This window comes from Cyclopterus lumpus, chromosome 17 (assembly GCF_009769545.1).
Source record: "Cyclopterus lumpus isolate fCycLum1 chromosome 17, fCycLum1.pri, whole genome shotgun sequence".
In the NCBI taxonomy this organism is placed as follows: domain Eukaryota; kingdom Metazoa; phylum Chordata; class Actinopteri; order Perciformes; family Cyclopteridae; genus Cyclopterus; species Cyclopterus lumpus.
In genome coordinates, this window is record NC_046982.1 from 1,537,220 (window position 1) to 1,558,572 (window position 21,353).

Here is a 21,353-nt window from a genome sequence, read left to right on the forward strand (position 1 = left end):
ATTATTATTTCATTTTGGAATGTATTTGATGAAAAATATTGGGAACATTTTTATTTTCTCTGGGTAGAAAACTACGGCTAGCAGTATGCCAGTCACAGTCCAGGGGACGTTATGAATAACTAGTCAAACACGGTTTGAAAATGTTCATTCTTAGTTGATGAGGCTTGTATTTTGAAAGGTAATACCGGAACATCCGGTCCTGACTGCAGCAGCTAGCGTAACGCCTCATCAACCGTTAGCTTGACACTTCTACAGGTTGCTGTCAGGTTGGTGCACCGTAAAGTAAAGCCAACTTTCATTTTACTCAAATAACCAGTGGCGGTTGTAACTTTAGCATATCGATATCGTTATTTAGTTATTTAAGCTGGAGTTAGATCATTTAGCCACATACGTGAAGCTGTTGAAGGTGTATAATTATGTTACAGCTGTAGAATATATGATTAACGTTAGTTCGCTGCTCGGTGTGCAGTGACGGTACGTGACTAAACTAGCAGGCTCTTGTCGTCTGTTAGCCGTGACACACCACGCTCCATTTACACGTTGTCTAAAGTGACGTTCGCGTGCCATCGTGTCGGCTTTGCGTGCACTCGTTGTATGCTGTACGGCTCGTGTCATTTAACGCTAACGTGTCCGAGATTACGTGTAGAATACGCTGGAACCAGTGACTGCTGGCCGTCTCCCCCACAGGGTTTAGTCTTCTAGTGTCACTTTAAGCTCTCGGACAGGGGTCTAAAGAGACTCCATTGAGATAAGGCGGTGTCGTGCATGTGTGATCCACCGTGCAGACTCAGTCCGATGTGGCCTCGGGGTCTTTCACGTCAGTTCTTGAGGAAAAAGACGTTGGTTGGAAATGAGTCATTTGACAGGAAGCTGCTGCAGTGAGCGATGTGGCCATCATTGACCTGCTGTGTCATTGCTGGAGGACATACACGTTACAATCACATAGAAAATAGTTCTTCTGGAGATTGTGGTGTTTGGCAATTCACCATATACAGTATATACAGAGGTCCGAGAATACCACAATGTGGGCTCAGGTTTGTGTTGTGCTGTATGTTGAACTACTCGGCTGTGTCACTGAAGAACTTTCCAGGGAAATGGCTCCAGACAGATGTTTCTGGTATGAAGACAAACTAAGAACATTTAATTAAGTCAAGACACAAGATTGATCTATTGATCTGTCAAACCGCTGGGAACTGCAGCTATGTGTTGTGTCTGGTATGCATGTAGTCATCACCATGAGCTCCAGCTTCACACTGGATTTTCTACAGAACTGCTATCCAGTAAAGATCCGGTAGATGGATCAGTTTTAAACAAGTAAGAACACGTTTCCCATCTGTCCCTCCTGCCCCTTTTTCCTGACTGACTGGTAACAGTTGACAGACGGCTGGCAGGGTTTAGAGTTACACATGGATGGAATATTGAGGGATTATTTCAATTGTTTTATTAATGTTTCTTGTTGGAAAGTCAAAAATGATCCAGTCAAAACAAGATATGTCCTTAACTATTGAATATCTGCAGATACTGAGTCTTATATTCATTCTTAATTAATTATTCTTCATAATTACTAATTCAGCTGCACAACAAAGTCAGTTAGTTAGTTATCAATACACAGTAAAAATGTGCCAAAAGTTGGGAGACCATTGTGTTCTGTAAGCCAAGTAACAAGAAAACAAGTATATATTTTAAAATAGAAGTGGCAAGTGTGTTTTAATAAGAAAAGAAAAGATGTCAAAGGGGGTTTGAAATTGTATAGCATAGTTTAAAAAAGAAAGAAAGATGAACTGGCCTGTAAATATGTGTTGTGTCACGGTCAGCTGTAAGACAAACATGAATAATCAGCTTACCCTCACACATTACGGCTCGTCATTATGAATCCAAATGTAACGTTTTCAGGGTCATATTTCCTCAGCACACTCTTATGAGCTTTTACTTGTGCAGGGTTGTCTCCCACATCACTTCGTTTTTAGCTAGCTAACAGTGGCAGAAGATGTTTTTTATTGATGTTAATTCTATATATAAAAATGTCTGCTACCCAGTGGTTGAGCATAGCTGGGATAAACTGATTAGATTGTTCTACTTCACCTTGATTCCATGGCATGCCAGATGCGCCAGCACCATGTCAGGAAAAGGTACCAGCCTCAGCATGGCATGGCCGTGCTTTCATGTGTCTGCCTCGTTGTCTCAACCTGTCCATGCTGCCATCTTGTTATACGCATGATTGTAAATCATTCAAAATTAGCTAAGTTGAAAACATTCAGGATGTTAACTGGTTATCGTTGTGTTATTTTATGACAATCATGCATTATTACAATGTTAATGTTTTGATCCAACTTAAGACTTATCTTCTTATTTTATGCAACCAGCCCCGAGTGGATAGAAACCCAAACAGTGCAGGTTGAAGAGTCATCAAAAGCTCTATAAATGGAACATAGAGATGCATATTGATTACTTTAGTGTCAATTTATTTTTCTTAAAGCTGACCAAGACAACTGACATTTAAACTGAAATTGAACTCAATTGGAGAAACCTCTCTTCCTTCAGCCTTGAAGATGAGTTCCAGAGTGTCAGTTGATCTGGAGAAAGCGGAGGAGGAAGAAGTGGAGGAGGAAGACGAAGAGAGCGTCAACCCGACAGAGGTGAAAATGAGTCAGATAGTGATGCCCTGTCACAGCAACCATCGACAGGAGCTGAGCGTGGGTCAGCTGCTCAAATGGATAGACTCCTCTGCCTGCCTCTCCGGTGAGGTGTGTGCATGTGCGTGCATGTGCATGGTCACGCTTCAGTGCATATTAGTCATGGGGTGTGTGTTGAACTGATTTATTTCCTCTGAGTGTCCACTCTGTCGTAGCCCCTGACTAGCCAGGCAGGACACAATGACATATGTCTGTTTCCCATTGGGCAGCTGAGCGGCATGCTGGGTGTCCCTGTGTCACCGCCTCCATGGATGACATCCACTTTGAACATACCATCAGGTAACAGGAAGTGTTTACAGAGATGTGGATCCTTCTGCATTGTGTGTGTGTGTGTGTGTGTGTGTGTGTGTGTGTGTGTGTGTGTACATACAGGTAATACACCTTCTTCCTCTCTGTCCTTGTGTTCAGCGTGGGCCAGGTGGTGAACATCAAGGCGAAGGTCAACAGAGCCTTTAACACCAGCATGGAGGTCAGATCACTTTGCATTGTGTCCCTCTGGTATATTGCAGCATTTCTACATATCTTATGTAATACACTTATATATAACAAAATCACTTTTAAACTCAAATAATTAGATGCAGTCAAGAATTCCATTAGATTTTGAATTACGCCAGATTACAGTACCGTAAATGTTCGAATGTTACCTAGGTAGCAAAGAGACTTATGAAAGACTTATGGACCTTATATTAAGCACCACAAGTGGCCCCTTCCCCAATTCCAACCCCCCCACCTGCTCTCTTGCTTGGATCACATCCATCTTTTATTTTGACCTCATTGACACAACACACCTGTAGAGTTGACAAATATATACAACCGGCAAAATACCCCAAAACCTCCTCTGTGGTAGTTCCTGCTACTGTTTGTCTTCAAGAACAAAGATGCACAGACCTCACAGTGAACGGCCCTCAAAACTGCTCTCCACCAAAGGAATAGTCCCATGGAAACCCGATCACCGTGAGGTCTATGCATTTTCCAGAATAAACGGTATTACCAAATTCTTTTTCTTGGTAGGATGAATCTGCACACCAATATATTTATATACAAGCCTCGTCTGAATGACCACTGCTAGCTACAATCTAACTGAATCAAAGAGATTATGCTGTGTTCCCCCCAGGTGGGTGTACAGGTGAGCTGTGAGGACCTGTTCTTGGATCGGCACTGGAGGGTTTGTCACGCCTATGCCACCTTTGTTACCCAGCGCACAAACACAGGGAAAAAGGTAAGGCGGGTGCTGTGTGGGAAGGATTATTTTAATGACCCCTCTGGCTTTCAAGAACGTGTGTGCCAAGGGTCGAGCTTTGTGTGTGTGTGTGTGTGTGTGTATGTTAATGTTGCATCGATACTAAAAAGTTACTGTACGTTAAAAACGATAAGATTTTGAAGATCAGAGTGCACGCACTGTTCCAGGGGGCGGGGCTGCCCAGCGCTCACTCACAGCGGGTGATCACTGGGGAGACATCAAGTGCAGGAGACGTGGCTTCAAGTGGATGAGACGTGGCTTCAAGTGGAGGAGACGTGGCATCAAGTGGAGGAGACGTGGCATCAAGTGGAGGAGACGTGGCATCAAGTGCAGGAGACGTGGCTTCAAGTGGAGGAGACGTGGCTTCAAATGGAGGAGACGTGGCATCAAGTGGAGGAGACGTGGCTTCAAGTGGATGAGACGTGGCTTCAAGTGGAGGAGACGTGGCATCAAGTGGAGGAGACGTGGCATCAAGTGGAGGAGACGTGGCATCAAGTGGAGGAGACGTGGCTTCAAATGGAGGAGACGTGGCATCAAGTGGAGGAGACGTGGCTTCAAGTGGAGGAGACGTGGCTTCAAGTGGAGGAGACGTGGCATCAAGTGGAGGAGACGTGGCATCAAGTGGAGGAGACGTGGCTTCAAGTGCAGGAGACGTGGCTTCAAGTGGAGGAGACGTGGCATCAAGTGGAGGAGACGTGGCTTCAAGTGCAGGAGACGTGGCTTCAAGTGGAGGAGACGTGGCATCAAGTGGAGGAGACGTGGCATCAAGTGGAGGAGACGTGGCATCAAGTGCAGGAGACGTGGCATCAAGTGGAGGAGACGTGGCATCAAGTGCAGGAGACGTGGCATCAAGTGCAGAAGACATGGCTTCAAGTGGAGGAGACGTGGCATCAAGTGGAGGAGACGTGGCATCAAGTGGAGGAGACGTGGCATCAAGTGGAGGAGACGTGGCATCAAGTGCAGGAGACGTGGCATCAAGTGGAGGAGACGTGGCATCAAGTGCAGGAGACGTGGCATCAAGTGCAGAAGACATGGCTTCAAGTGGAGGAGACATGGCTTCAAGTGGAGGAGCTTTTGCCGACCGTCCTCGGCTTTTTGGAAGAAAAGAGAAATACTTTCGCTACATTGCAGACAGTGAAGGAAAGCCCACTGACATACAGACAGTGAATGAAAGCCCACTGACATACAGACAGTGAAGGAAAGCCCACTGACATACAGACAGTGAAGGAAGGCCCACTGACACACAGACAGTGAATGAAAGCCCACTGACACACAGACAGTGAAGGAAAGCCCACTGACACAGACAGTGAAGGAAAGCCCACTGACGCACAGACAGTGAGGGAAAGCCCATTGACATACAGACAGTGAAGGAAAGCCCACTGACGCACAGACAGTGAAGGAAAGCCCACTGACATACAGACAGTGAGGGAAAGCCCACTGACATACAGACAGTGAAGGAAAGCCCACTGACATACAGACAGTGAAGGAAAGCCCACTGACATACAGACAGTGAAGGAAGGCCCACTGACACACAGACAGTGAATGAAAGCCCACTGACACACAGACAGTGAAGGAAAGCCCACTGACACACAGACAGTGAAGGAAAGCCCACTGACGCACAGACAGTGAGGGAAAGCCCATTGACATACAGATAGTGAAGGAAAGCCCACTGACATACAGACAGTGAAGGAAAGCCCACTGACATACAGACAGTGAAGGAAAGCCCACTGACATACAGACAGTGAAGGAAGGCCCACTGACACACAGACAGTGAATGAAAGCCCACTGACACACAGACAGTGAAGGAAAGCCCACTGACACAGACAGTGAAGGAAAGCCCACTGACGCACAGACAGTGAGGGAAAGCCCATTGACATACAGACAGTGAAGGAAAGCCCACTGACGCACAGACAGTGAAGGAAAGCCCACTGACATACAGACAGTGAGGGAAAGCCCACTGACATACAGACAGTGAAGGAAAGCCCACTGACATACAGACAGTGAAGGAAAGCCCACTGACATACAGACAGTGAAGGAAAGCCCACTGACATACAGACAGTGAAGGAAGGCCCACTGACACACAGACAGTGAATGAAAGCCCACTGACACACAGACAGTGAAGGAAAGCCCACTGACACACAGACAGTGAAGGAAAGCCCACTGACGCACAGACAGTGAGGGAAAGCCCATTGACATACAGATAGTGAAGGAAAGCCCACTGACATACAGACAGTGAGGGAAAGCCCACTGACATACAGACAGTGAAGGAAAGCCCACTGACGCACAGACAGTGAAGGAAGGCCCACTGACGCACAGACAGTGAATGAAAGCCCACTGACGCACAGACAGTGAGGGAAAGCCCATTGACATACAGATAGTGAAGGAAAGCCCACTGACATACAGACAGTGAAGGAAGGCCCACTGACATACAGACAGTGAATGAAAGCCCACTGATGCACAGACAGTGAAGGAAAGCTCACTGACATACAGACAGTGAAGGAAGGCCCACTGACACACAGACAGTGAAGGAAAGCCCACTGACATACAGAACGTGAAGGAAAGCCCACTGACACACAGACAGTGAAGGAAAGCCCACTGACACACAGACAGTGAATGAAAGCCCACTGACGCACAGACAGTGAAGGAAAGCCCACTGACACACAGACAGTGAAGGAAAGCCCACTGACATACAGAACGTGAAGGAAAGCCCACTGACATACAGATAGTGAAGGAAAGCCCACTGACATACAGACAGTGAAGGAAAGCCCACTGACATACAGACAGTGAAGGAAGGCCCACTGACACACAGACAGTGAATGAAAGCCCACTGACATACAGACAGTGAAGGAAAGCCCACTGACATACAGACAGTGAAGGAAAGCCCACTGACATACAGACAGTGAAGGAAAGCCCACTGACATACAGACAGTGAAGGAAAGCCCACTGACACACAGACAGTGAATGAAAGCCCACTGACGCACAGACAGTGAAGGAAAGCCCACTGACACACAGACAGTGAAGGAAAGCCCACTGACATACAGACAGTGAAGGAAAGCCCACTGACATACAGACAGTGAAGGAAAGCCCACTGACATACAGACAGTGAAGGAAGGCCCACTGACATACAGACAGTGAAGGAAAGCCCACTGACGCACAGACAGTGAAGGAAAGCCCACTGACATACATACAGTGAAGGAAAGCCCACTGACGCACAGACAGTGAGGGAAAGCCCACTGACATACAGACAGTGAAGGAAAGCCCACTGACATACAGATAGTGAAGGAAGGCCCACTGACGCACAGACAGTGAAGGAAAGCCCACTGACATACAGACAGTGAAGGAAAGCCCACTGACATACAGACAGTGAAGGAAAGCCCACTGACATACAGACAGTGAAGGAAAGCCCACTGACATACAGACAGTGAAGGAAGGCCCACTGACATACAGACAGTGAAGGAAAGCCCACTGACACACAGACAGTGAAGGAAAGCCCACTGACATACAGACAGTGAATGAAAGCCCACTGACATACAGACAGTGAAGGAAAGCCCACTGACATACAGACAGTGAAGGAAAGTCCACTGACGCACAGACAGTGAGGGAAAGCCCACTGACATACAGACAGTGAAGGAAAGCCCACTGACGCACAGACAGTGAAGGAAGGCCCACTGACGCACAGACAGTGAAGGAAAGCCCACTGACATACAGACAGTGAAGGAAGGCCCACTGACATACAGACAGTGAAGGAAAGCCCACTGACATACAGACAGTGAAGGAAGGCCCACTGACATACAGACAGTGAAGGAAAGCCCACTGATGCACAGACAGTGAAGGAAAGCCCACTGACATACAGACAGTGAAGGAAGGCCCACTGACACACAGACAGTGAAGGAAAGCCCACTGACATACAGACAGTGAAGGAAAGCCCACTGACACACAGACAGTGAAGGAAAGCCCACTGACATACAGACAGTGAAGGAAAGCCCACTGACATAGAGAACGTGAAGGAAAGCCCACTGACATACAGACCAAGGGGTTTTCACCTCAAACACACATCTGTAACATTATGTAACTTTACAATTGCTCATACTTATGGAAGGAACTATGTAGTCATCTGGTCAGATACGAACAAAAGGCCACATAGCCGTGTATAATCAATGCTATGATGCCACCATGTAGTTTTCATTAATATCTTGCTGTAGGCTAATACTAATATTAATGCCATTTGTTAAGTGTTGAAAAAGCGAGGCAGGAACAAGCTGGTAAAAAAGGAAACCATACAGATGTTTTATTTATTACTATTATAGATAAATATACCACTATTGTATCGTATTTGTGGTATCAGATCGTATTTGTGGTATTGCATGTGTGTGTGTGTGTGTGGGGGGGGGGGGTGGGGGGGGGGTGTTGTTTAAGGCTTTCTGAAACTAAAGAGACATATTTACTTACATCTATCACAGGTGATCTTGAAGCCCATCTTACCTCACACTGAGAAGGAGCAGGTAGAATACAGCGTGGCAGCTGAGAGACGGCGGGTCAGGATGCTACACGATGACATCATCAAGGATCTGCGCTCCCATGGGTCTGTCCTGCAGGGTAGGTTTGATGCACACTGCTGTAGCCGTTTCCCCGCAGTGGGTTTAGAGGTTTGATGGATGGTTGACCGGTTGCTTAATGCTACCGTGAACACGAGAAGAAGAGTTTGGTAACTTTGGTACATCCAAGAGCAAGTCAATGAGTAAAGTCGCGAGGTCCACTTTTGCAGAAAATATCTTTACGCATGTTATTAACTCCTGATAATAATCCAAAAACGTTTTCAGTTTATTTCTCACCACAAAAGTTATCTTTTGAATAAATTGAATTAAATTCAGTTTTAATTGTATCGGCCAATATCACAAATTTGCTTCAGAGAGCATTTTCAATATGTACAACAAACAACAGCTCTTTGTCCATGATACAAGACATATAGGGTGGAAAAGAAGTCATTCAACTGTTACTTAACCTATTTGCCAATTTGGGGTCTCTTCCAAATTTATCAGCCATTAACTATACATTTATGAAATAAAACCAGCTTGTTAATGGTGGTGATTATAATGGTGCTTATGGTCTTTTATTCTATATTTACACAACTATTATTGGTAAATTGCAGAATGTAATTGGTAAATAATGTTGATTTTCTATACATTTTGGGGAAAATGTCGTGGAAATTCAAAGACAACTGAAAGTGGCCTCTCATGACAGACTGAACGCTAGTCAGTGACTCAATATCGCCTCTTGAGGTACAAGTGGTACTGCAAGGCAGGGCGTGCTGTGGCTAGCTGGTTAGCATGCTAATATGACAATACGGAGCCGTCTTCGACATAATGTCAATACTGTAACCTCTGTTCATCATGTTCGTTCGTGGCCAAATCTCACACACTGCACACTTCTCATGAGATTGTTAAACATTAAGAAAACACCAAACATGTCCTACTAAACCTTGCTTTAACTTGTGTGTGTGTTTCAGCTGACAACTCTGCAGTAGGCAATGCGGTGGCAGCAGAGAAGACCAAGGTGGAGAGTGTCGAACTGGTTCTACCCCCACATGCTAACCACCAGGTTATTTGTTCATGTATCCTTCTGTCTGTCTCTCAGGAGCGGCAGGAATCTGCAGTTATTTCCACTATACATTTTGTATATCGATTTTTGGTCTTGGTAACTTTAGTAAAACATTTAGGTATGGTGCCATTGTGCAACATATTTAAAATGAAGGATGCTACAATCTGATATTTGGGCTTTAGGTATTGGCCTATGCTGTGTACTCAGCCACTTAATATGCCTCTTCTGTGTGGAGGTGACTGGATCATTCTTCTGTATGTAAGGCAACATCAGGCCTGACTTAGACATTTTTAAAACAAGTAACATGTAACAAATAAATACATAGACACCAACAAACTGTATTGTTATTTATTAAAATAATGGTATCAGATACCAGATCGGCATAGTGTCACCAATACCTGATCCAGCTTATGCACTCTGTGTCATCAACATTGTGCCATTGAAGTCTGAGGGGTAAGTTGACTGTTTGTCTGAACACCAGGTGAATACATTTGGAGGACAGATCATGGCCTGGATGGTGAATGTAGCTACAATTGCTGCCAGGTACGATCACACACACACATTTGAAATGCTTTATTTGACTGCTCCAGGGTTACACATGTAACGGCCCCTTTCATTGTTTTTTATAGTATAGTCTCTTTCTCTGTGCAGTCGTCTCTCTCGGGCTCACCCGACTCTGCGGACCATCGACATGTTCACCTTCAGAGGACCTTCTCAGGTGGGAGACAGACTGCTGCTGAGGGCCATAGTCAACAACGCCTTCAAAAACAGGTATCGGTGTGTCCAGAATCCCCCATAAAGATATGGAAGATAATATCAGATAAGATACAACTGATGTATGTGGAGAACAGGCCATGCGGACAGCTCAGTGTTAAGAGTATAACAGAGAACTTTAAGTAGGAATAAAACAAAACAAAAAAGGGATTATTTGTGTGCACAGCATGGAGGTGGGGGTGCGAGCAGAAGCCTACCATGAGGAAGGGCCTAACCGACACATAAACTCCGCCTTCATGATCTTCGAGGTGCTCGACGACCACAGGAAGCTGTGCACGTTGCCACGGATACGACCCGAACCCTTGGTGAGTCATCCAACAGATTGAGCTGCTGGTGAACAACACATGGAGATGTTCTATTAAGAAAGGTGGTTCAGAAATAATTATCCTCTATGTTGTAAAGAGGCAAACTTGCATGGACATCTGCTACCAATCAGATAGAGGCAAAGAACTTCAGCCAGTCGTTTCCCAAATCAGGAAACCTCAGAGTGTAATGCTGTGCTAATGCCAAGGCCCCTTATCAAAAAACAGCCATTCATAAATATCTTTGTAGACAATTAAGTAAGTATTTCACCTCTGGAAAGAAAACGTCTTTCATTTCCAGGAAGGGGGGAGGAGGTTTCAAGAGGCCATAGCCAGGAAGAAGATCAGACTGGACAGGTACGTATCTGTTTATTCCTGTGATTTGCACGAACTGTCTTAGCTTGTAATTCCACTTCCGTGTGTCAGAAATGATACAGGTTGTGTGCTATTTTCTCTTCACTCGCTGCAAATAAATGGGATTGAACTATTCAGGAAAGAGCACAATCTACATACATGTAAATATGCAGTACAGCCCTCTGTAGAGAGTAGAAATGTGTATCATACCACCCCTCATGCTACAGGCATGCAGGACACATGTAAACATTGGTCTATTGTGCCACTAGTGGTCAGAAACGCTAGAGGATACCTCCGTATGAAATAGTAAGCCCATGGTAGACATGGTAGTCTCAGTAGATCTAGATACATAAAGTTATCACCCAGTTCTGACATCATTATCAAAAATCCTTTTGTTATTTCAGAAAGTACATCATTTCCTGCAAGCAGGGCGAAGTCCCTCTGTCTGTGCCCTGGGACCCCAGAAACCAGGTAACAGAACTACTGAGTTAGGTTGAGGAATAGATGGTGACATACTTAGTTAGGTTTAATAATAGATGATCACATACTTAGTTAGGTTTAATAATAGATGATCACATACTTAGTTAGGTTTGATAATAGATGGTGACATACTTAGTTAGGTTTAATAATAGATGATCACATACTTAGTTAGGTTTGATAATAGATGATGGCATACTTAGTTAGGTTTGATAATAGATGATGACATACTTAGTTAGGTTTGATAATAGATGATGACATACTGAGTTAGGTTTGATAATAGATGATGACATACTGAGTTAGGTTTGATAATAGATGATGACATACTTAGTTAGGTTTGATAATAGACGATGACATACTTAGTTAGGTTTGATAATAGATGATGACATACTGAGTTAGGTTTGATAATAGATGATGACATACTGAGTTAGGTTTGATAATAGATGATGACATACTTAGTTAGGTTTGATAATAGACGATGACATACTTAGTTAGGTTTAATAATATATGATGACATACTTAGTTAGGTTTGATAATAGATGATGACATACTTAGTTAGGTTTAATAATAGACAATGACATACTTAGTTAGGTTTGATAATAGATGATGACATACTTAGTTAGGTTTGATAATAGATGATGACATACTTAGTTAGGTTTAATAATAGACGATCACATACTTAGTTAGGTTTGATAATAGATGATGACATACTTAGTTAGGTTTGATAATAGATGATGACATACTTAGTTAGGTTTAATAATAGACGATGGCATACTTAGTTAGGTTTGATAATAGATGATGACATACTTAGTTAGGTTTAATAATAGACGATGGCATACTTAGTTAGGTTTGATAATAGATGATGACATACTTAGTTAGGTTTGATAATAGATGATGACATACTGAGTTAGGTTTAATAATAGATGATCACATACTTAGTTAGGTTTGATAATAGATGATGACATACTTAGTTAGGTTTAATAATAGACGATGGCATACTTAGTTAGGTTTGATAATAGATGATGACATACTGAGTTAGGTTTGATAATAGATGATGACATACTTAGTTAGGTTTGATAATAGATGATGACATATTTAGTTAGGTTTAATAATAGATGATGACATACTTAGTTAGGTTTAATAATAGATGATGACATACTTAGTTAGGTTTGATAATAGATGATGACATACTTAGTTAGGTTGAGGCAACAAAAGTACTTAAGTTTAGAAAAGATAATTGTTTGGGTTAAAATAACCACAGAAGAACATCAACATTGACTTCTGGTTTCACACGAGGAACATGTTCTCCTGGCTGATGGACCCATCCTTCTCTCCTCCCTCCTGCCTGGTGTGTGACAAGCGCTCTTTATACTTCCTTGTTTATGATTTCATGGATAACATACGTAAACATTTCGTGGGATATCTATGAATTTGGCTGCATTATATAGGTATTTCTATGAATGCTGGATGAGACCAGCCTTAATAAGTTACATGTGGTCAATAACACATTTACTACAGCTCATTCCTGCATCCATTCCTCCTTATTTAAACACGCGGAGAAGAATGGATGCACAGATGTGTTTCATACAGTCGCAATCATTTCGTTTACAGCTTCAGAAACACAATAAGTGTGCAGTTACTCTTACATGTGACATGGAAACTTTGTATCACAATGAAAAACAATTTAGTCAGTTAAAGACAAAAAGCTACATATATGGTTCTTCAAATTGTGACAGTAAAACCATACATAAAATAATATTTCTGCATTTGATTTTTTTTTATTTACACATTTTAAGTTAATCCATATAGCTACAGCGTCCTTACACATTAATCTTATTTATAGTTATTTTATCAGATAAGCTGTGTTATTGTGGTTAGCGATATACACTAACATACAACAAGCATTATAACTTATATTATCGTTATATTATCGTTATATAACGTTACGTAACATTACTATCTGAGATCAAACTGTAATAAACAGTTTCACCAACAACTGCATTATTAACATCTAGATTAGACTAGAGCTGGTCAGCTCTGTTAAACAACCTACTCAATCCAGATAATAATGATGGTCAAAAGTCACTGGAATATTACTAATATTAGTTTTTCCATTTCCAAAGCATGTGATAGTGTTGTTGTTCATGTTTTATTTGATTGATGTCAATTCATTTAAGTACAGTCTGAAAAACATATCAATATCTTTATCTAAAATGAGGAACATAAAAAATATGTAATAATTGGAAAAGTAACGCAAATGAGATTTTACTTGTAAAACTAATATAAACTGGTGTGGCAGAAATGCCATGAAACAAAGATCCAAAGGAATTCTCCTCTCGGTAGGCCTGTGCCAAATGTCATCGTTTTACATTCAAGGTTCTATTGAAGTTTTGGAATGAAGCCCCGAAATCAATCAATCAAATATATATATGATGACATATATATATATATATATATATATATATATATATATATATATATATATATATATATGTGTGTATATGTATATATATGTATATATATGTATATATATATATGTGTATATATATATATGTGTATATGTATATGTGTATATATATATATATATATGTATATATGTATATGTGTATATATATATATATATATGTATATATATATATATATATGTATATATATATATATATATATATATGTATATATATGTATATATGTATATATATATATGTGTATATATATATATATGTATATATATATATATGTATATATATATATATATATATATATATATATATGTATATATATATATATGTATATATGTGTATATATATATATGTATATATGTATATATATATATATATATATATATATATATATATATGTGTATATATATATATGTATATGTGTATATATATATGTATATGTATATATATATATATATATGTTTAAGTTAGTCTTTATTGATTATTAAATCAATTTCTTCAATGGATATAACTTGGCAGTCAATATTTTGTTAGATAAAAACATGTTGTGAATTTTGTAAATGATTACATGTTTTCTATAAATTTTAACTTTTGGACTTAACACCCCGGAGTTATTGGAAGTCTTTGGATCAATCCCACACAACTTCCACTGGAAACTCATTTTACAAATAGCAGCATATTAATAATATGAGTGAAGCCTGATCGTTATCTGCCACTGTGCAGACTTTGAACACATAAACAGACATGCAAAAAAAAAAAGCAGAAGAAAAAAAGCTGCGCAGCTTTCAAATGTTGATTTTGAATTGGAATAACAATGTTATGAATGAAGCTTCAAACTATTTATTCCGCCCTACTACCAAGCTAATATGTAAAACTAGACTGGTGCTTTCAGTTGGATGTAAAGGAGTATGTTGTCTTTATATAGTGACTCAGAGGAGGAGCATAAGGCCCAGTCTTGTCATGGTGCCTGTGTGCATGCTTATGTTTTGCTAATTGATTTCTGTGTATGTGTTTGCAGGTATATCTGAGCTATAACAATGTTTCTGCTCTCAAGATGTTGGCTGCTAGAAACAACTGGCGACTCAGCTCTGAGAAAGACAAGGTATCAGCTGGGAGGTTTTGAGTTTGTTTCCCTTTATCCCCATGAGGTCTTGGCTGTTTACTGTGATTATTTGTTCCCAGGTCCGTCTTTACACCATGGAGCAGAAGTCCACGTTGAGTTTCAGGGTGGAGTCAGAGGTGGATGTTCCTGCTCACAGAGCTTTTGATCTGCTGGCTGAGCTGAGCAACAGGCCAGGCTGGGACACACATTATCAGTAATACTCTAACACACACGCACGCACGCACTCCTCTGATATTCAAATTCCAAATCAACGTTTGAAAGCTGTGCAGCTTTTTTTCTTCTTTTTTTTTTGCATGTCTGTTTATGTGTTCAAAGTCTGCACAGTAGCAGATATAAAAACAGATAGATGTAATCATTTACAACATTCACAACGTGTTTTTATCTAGCAGAAGTTACTGCCAAGTAATATTCACTCACTCACTCACTCTGCCAGTCTAAAGGTCAGACCGATAGCGATATCTGACTTCCAGCTAAATGCCTAAAAAGTAAATGAAGGGCACCTTTAGCCACTGGTTTGCTGTCTGTTGTTACTTTAGATTGAGAAGTGATGAAGGCTGTGCTACATTACGTAACCTCTTTAGGAAGCCATGTAGACACCCTTTTATTATTGTCAACTTCTTCCTTGGTTTTCTACAGTTGGAATCTGTGGTCACAGGCCACTCAACTGATTATTATTATTATTATTATAACTGGTATTATTATTATTATTAATTGTATTATTAAACAAACACACCTTTTAAAAACCTTGCCCCCAATTGAAATGTACACATGATGGTTAAATTGTGTAAAACATTACAATCAGCAAATATTTTGATGTTATACATCAAATTAAACAACGGAACTTGGGCTACAATAATTAGTAAGCCATTTCAACACAACTCAAACACCAACTAAAATAATTATTAAAATATCATAATCATCATTTTGTCAGGAGTCAGCCCACACTTTTTAGAACTAGCAACCCGTAGCTCGGTGCTATCATAAAAAGTCAGATAGCAAAGAGCAAGAGGATTTAACACTGATTCTAAACATCTTGACAAAATCCTTCTGGGTCAAAGCATCACGAGATAAGAGCCAAAGGACACAGCAACATGAATCGCTTTAGCACTTTACAGTCAGCAAATGTGGATAATGTTGAACCTTGTTTAATTTAGTCTGGACTGGTTTCTGGCAGACATTGAGTGTGACCAAATAGAAACACAGGTCTCACTTTATTGATAGTCCAATAACGTGTGTCAATACCAACTCTTTAAAGCTTCAGGTAATAAAGCAGAGTGAAAAGTATTCTATACATATTCAGTGGGTTTAGGTATATTCTCCTATACTAATGTTAAAATAGGGTAAGGTGTCTGAGCCAGGCCACGTTATGGTTTGTGACAAAAAAACATAACTTGTAGTTTTTACAGTTTTGTGTACAGATTCAACAGAGAGATGGTGTGTTAATTAGTGAGCTGTAGAAGTGCAGGTAGATTAATTAGTTACCTTTGGACACAGCCAGACTAGAGGTTTCCCTCATGTCCAGTTTCTATGCTAAGCTAACTAGCCTCAGGCTGTAGCTTGCTGTTTATTGTATAGACATGAGGGTGGTGTCAGTCTTGTCATCAACTCATATCAATAATGTCAATAAATGTGGAACTATTCCTTTAACAATATAGTCACAATTATTTCCCTTTTTCAAAACTACATTTCTACCAACACCCTCATCAGCAGTATCTCTCTGTGTGTCAGGAAATGTGAGCTGATTCACCGGGTGGACGATGATGACTTCCTGTATCGAGTGGTGACCCCATCAGTGAGTGACGGTGCTGTAGGTTCCCGGGCTTCAGCCCATCAGGGAGAAGGACATCTCCAGGACTTCATCTTGTTGGCTTCCAAGAGGAAGCCGTGTGGCAGTGGGTCAGTTGGATGAAAGGTCAAAGGTCACACACCTCTATGCCGTCAGTATTAACTGACGACTCTTGCTTTTCCCTCCTCAGAGATCCATACGTCATCGCACTGCGCTCGGTGTCCCTGCCCACTCACCCTCCCACTGAAGAGTACAACAGAGGCGAGGTTCTGTGTGCTGGGTTTACCATTCTGAAGACCAAGAACAACATGTCACTGGTAAGCTGATTAAACCGCTGTTTATCTCTATATCATTTGAACAAACTTCAGCATAATTGCTTTGATCTTGTTCCAGATCAGTTACTATAACCAGGCGTCTCCAGAGGTGGTTCCATACATCTCCACAGATATCGCCGGCCTCTCCTCCTCTTTCTACCACAACTTCTGCTCCTGCCGCCAGTACCTGACCAGGAACAGGCTGGAGGCCACCTCCAGTCCGGAGGATCAGGCGGGCCAGAACCAGGCCTCGGATACAGACAGTCCCACCTGTGATGTTAGAGCGGACAACACCCAGCTGTAATCAGTCAGTGGTCCTCCCCAGGCCAGTTTACAAGTGTAGAGAGCTTCTTCAAGCTGCTGTTTATGCAACAATGGTACTATTGACACTGTCATAAGTGTCCTCGGTGAACAGAAGGTGGTATTTACATAAGAAAAAATAACACTTCATTGATTTTAATCAAGAGATTATAATGTAACATCTAAAGATCACAATAAAGTGAGCAAAGTGAGACACTTGAATGCCCACAGTAATATTAATGATTCATTATTGTGACACAAATGGAATATTGTAATCTGTCACTAAATGTCAGATCATATTTTCTGTTTGCAGATCTAAAGTCAATTTTCATTTGATTCTAAATCTAAAGTGTGAGGTTTATAGGAAATGCAGGGTTCATTTTTTAGAACACTAACAGATGAGAGAACTGTCAACATTGGCTGACTGCAATTAGCACAAAGTAATGTGTGTCTTTTGAAACATTGTATAAATACAAACAAATAAATGCTTTATATAAAATGTTTTAGTCTTGTTAACATAATGTTTTCTCTCTGTCTTTCCAATCAGAATTCAATTGCAAACTACAGAACAACATAATAATATAATAACATTATGTGGTAACATATTATTTGTCTTTTTTATGGTCGCACACTCATTTCCACGATGCAAAAGATATTTAATAATAGACTATTTCACCAACAGTTTGAAATCTCCTGTCAGCACATTGTTGAAATCAGCGAAATATTCAGCCATGACATTTCAGAAAACACGTAGCTTTCTGTACTCCTTCTGGCTCACAAGACCTTTGAAGACTCTACTTGTTGTGTGTTCCTCCACTATGAGGTCATATCCATCCAGCATTCCCATTAGAGAGTCAAGAGCCTCCTGTGCGTTTGGCTCAGATGTAGAGCCACCCTCAGACCACGGAGCTCACAGGCTCTGTCAGGGCGAGGGTGACGTAGGGAAACAGCCTCTCCACTGTGGATACCAAGTCCTGAAAGAGAGGACATATATACTGTATATGTCCTGCTGTGCAGGTAAACGCATGCTAGATTGTGTTATTCAGCCACTACAGTACATACATCCTTATTGGGATCATCAGCAGACCTTTGAAACCTGCTGGGGTTGAGTAATCCATCACACTGAAAGTTTCAAGTTTCAAGTTTTTATTTGTTCGAGAGGGACAATGTACATTAATAAAAACTTTAAATTAAAATGTAAATGCATCCAATTATAGAATTAAAGAAGCTCATATATATATATATATATATATATATATATATATATATATATATATATATATATATAAAAGAAACAAGAAAAAACATTTCAGATTCATCATATTGCACACAGATAAATTGCACATAAGGGCATTAATTAATTTGCACTTTTAAGGTTTCATTCATTCATATAACATTAATACATCACATATCCATGACAGTACTAATACTGCTAACCCAGGTTAGACTATCTATGTGCACAAGTTTGGTGGACAACAGAAGATGGTAATGTGTTCCAGAAGATGGTAATGGTTCCAGAGGGTGATAATGTGTTCCAGAAGATGGTAATGTGTTCCAGAAGATGGTAATGGTTCCAGAGGGTGATAATGTGTTCCAGGAGATGGTCATGTGTTCCAGAAGATGGTAATGTGTTCCAGAGGGTGGTAATGTGTTCCAGAAGATGGTAATGTATTCCAGAAGATGGTAATGTGTTCCAGAGGGTGATAATGTGTTCCAGAAGATGGTAATGTGTTCCAGAAGATGGTAATGTGTTCCAGAGGGTGGTAATGTGTTCCAGAAGATGGTAATGTGTTCCAGAGGGTGGTAATGTGTTCCAGAAGATGGTAATGTGTTCCAGAGGGTGGTAATGTGTTCCAGAAGATGGTCATGTGTTCCAGAGGGTGATAATGTGTTCCAGAATATGGTCATGTGTTCCAGAGGGTGGTAATGTGTTCCAGAATATGGTCATGTGTTCCAGAGGGTGATAATGTGTTCTAGAAGATGGTAATGTGTTCCAGAAGATGGTAATGGTTCCAGAGGGTGATAATGTGTTCTAGAAGATGGTAATGTGTTCCAGAAGATGGTAATGGTTCCAGAGGGTGATAATGTGTTCTAGAAGATGGTAATGTGTTCCAGAAGGTGGTAATGTGTTCCAGAGGGTGAAAATGTGTTCTAGAAGATGGTAATGTGTTCCAGAAGATGGTAATGGTTCCAGAGGGTGGTAATGTGTTCCAGAATATGGTAATGTGTTCCAGAGGGTGATAATGTGTTCCAGAAGATGGCAATGTGTTCCAGAAGATGGTAATGGTTCCAGAAGATGGTAATGTGTTCCAGAAGATGGTAATGGTTCCAGAGGGTGATAATGTGTTCCAGAATATGGTAATGTGTTCCAGAGGGTGATAATAAGTTCCAGAAGATGGTAATGTGTTCCAGATGGTAGTAATGTGTTCCAGAAGATGGTAATGGTTCCAGAGGGTGGTAATGTGTTCCAGAATATGGTAATGTATCCAGAGGGTGGTAATGTATTCCAGAAGATGGTAATGTGTTCCAGAGGGTGGTAATGTGTTCCAGAAGAGGGTAATGTGTTCCAGAAGATGGTAATGGTTCCAGGAGATGGTAATGTGTTCCAGAGGGTGGTAATGTGTTCCAGAAGATGGTAATGTGTTCCAGAGGGTGGTAATGTGTTCCAGAAGATGGTAATGTGTTCCAGAGGGTGGTAATGTATTCCAGAAGATGGTAATGTGTTCCAGAATATGGTAATGGTTCCAGAAGGTGGTAATGTGTTCCAGGAGATGGTCATGTGTTCCAGAAGATGGTAATGTGTTCCAGAAGGTGGTCATGTGTTCCAGAGGGTGGTAATGTGTTCCAGAAGATGGTAATGTGTTCCAGAAGATGGTCATGTGTTCCAGGAGATGGTAGTGTGTTCCAGAGGATGGTAATGTGTTCCAGAAGATGGTAATGTGTTCCAGAAGATGGTCATGTGTTCCAGGAGATGGTAATGTGTTCCAGAGGATGGTAATGTGTTCCAGAGGGTGGTAATGTGTTCCAGAAGGTGGTAATGTGTTCTAGAGGGTGGTAATGTGTTCCAGAAGATGGTAATGTGTTCCAGAAGATGGTAATGTGTTCCAGGAGATGGTAATGTGTTCCAGAAGATGGTCATGTGTTCCAGGAGATGGTAATGTGTTCCAGAAGATGGTCATGTGTTCAAGGAGATGGTAATGTGTTCCAGAAGATGGTATTGGTTCCAGAGGGTGGTAATGTGTTACAGAATATGGTAATGTGTTCCAGAGGGTGATAATGTGTTCCAGAAGATGGTAATGTGTTCCAGAAGATGGTAATGGTTCCAGAGGGTGGTAATGTGTTCCAGAATATGGTAATGTGTTCCAGAGGGTGATAATGTGTTCCAGAAGATGGTAATGTGTTCCAGATGGTGGTAATGTGTTCCAGAAGATGGTAATGGTTCCAGAGGGTGGTAATGTGTTCCAGAATATGGTAATGTGTTCCAGAGGGTGGTAATGTATTCCAGAAGATGGTAATGTGTTCCAGAGGGTGATAATGTGTTCCAGAAGATGGTAATGTGTTCCAGAAGATGGTAATGGTTCCAGGAGATGGTAATGTGTTCCAGAGGGTGGTAATGTGTTCCAGAAGATGGCAATGTGTTCCAGAGGGTGGTAATGTGTTCCAGAAGATGGTAATGTGTTCCAGAGGGTGGTAATGTATTCCAGAAGATGGTAATGTGTTCCAGAAGATGGTCATGTGTTCCAGAGGGTGGTAATGTGTTCCAGAAGATGGTAATGTGTTCCAGAAGATGGTCATGTGTTCCAGGAGATGGTAGTGTGTTCCAGGAGATGGTAATGTGTTCCAGAGTATGGTAATGTGTTCCAGAGGGTGATAATGTGTTCCAGAAGATGGTAATGTGTTTCAGAAGATGGTCATGTGTTCCAGGAGATGGTA

At 41.2% G+C, this 21,353-nt stretch overlaps 1 protein-coding gene across 12 annotated transcripts; it reads left to right on the top strand.

Moving 5' to 3' along the window:
- The first annotated feature begins 195 nt into the window (after nucleotides 1–195).
- acot11a (acyl-CoA thioesterase 11a) lies at nucleotides 196–17,923 on the top strand. 12 transcript variants are annotated; one of them, XM_034554960.1, is made up of 20 exons: nucleotides 214–1,117; nucleotides 1,228–1,314; nucleotides 2,104–2,129; nucleotides 2,542–2,739; nucleotides 2,903–2,972; nucleotides 3,102–3,162; nucleotides 3,808–3,912; nucleotides 8,394–8,529; nucleotides 9,440–9,531; nucleotides 10,013–10,074; nucleotides 10,183–10,302; nucleotides 10,472–10,610; nucleotides 10,909–10,964; nucleotides 11,366–11,432; nucleotides 12,700–12,786; nucleotides 14,916–14,999; nucleotides 15,080–15,213; nucleotides 16,749–16,916; nucleotides 16,997–17,123; nucleotides 17,200–17,923. In XM_034554960.1, exons 1-20 carry the CDS (start codon nucleotides 1,023–1,025, stop codon nucleotides 17,422–17,424), a joined length of 2,139 nt encoding a protein of 712 aa, XP_034410851.1. In that variant the 5' UTR covers nucleotides 214–1,022; the 3' UTR covers nucleotides 17,425–17,923. The 12 variants fall into 12 exon arrangements, with proteins under 12 accessions (XP_034410856.1, XP_034410858.1, XP_034410859.1 ...); XM_034554962.1 differs by lacking the exon at nucleotides 1,228–1,314 and having other exon boundaries at nucleotides 247–282; XM_034554965.1 differs by lacking the exons at nucleotides 1,228–1,314; nucleotides 2,104–2,129 and having other exon boundaries at nucleotides 196–282.
- The last annotated feature ends 3,430 nt before the right edge of the window (nucleotides 17,924–21,353 follow it).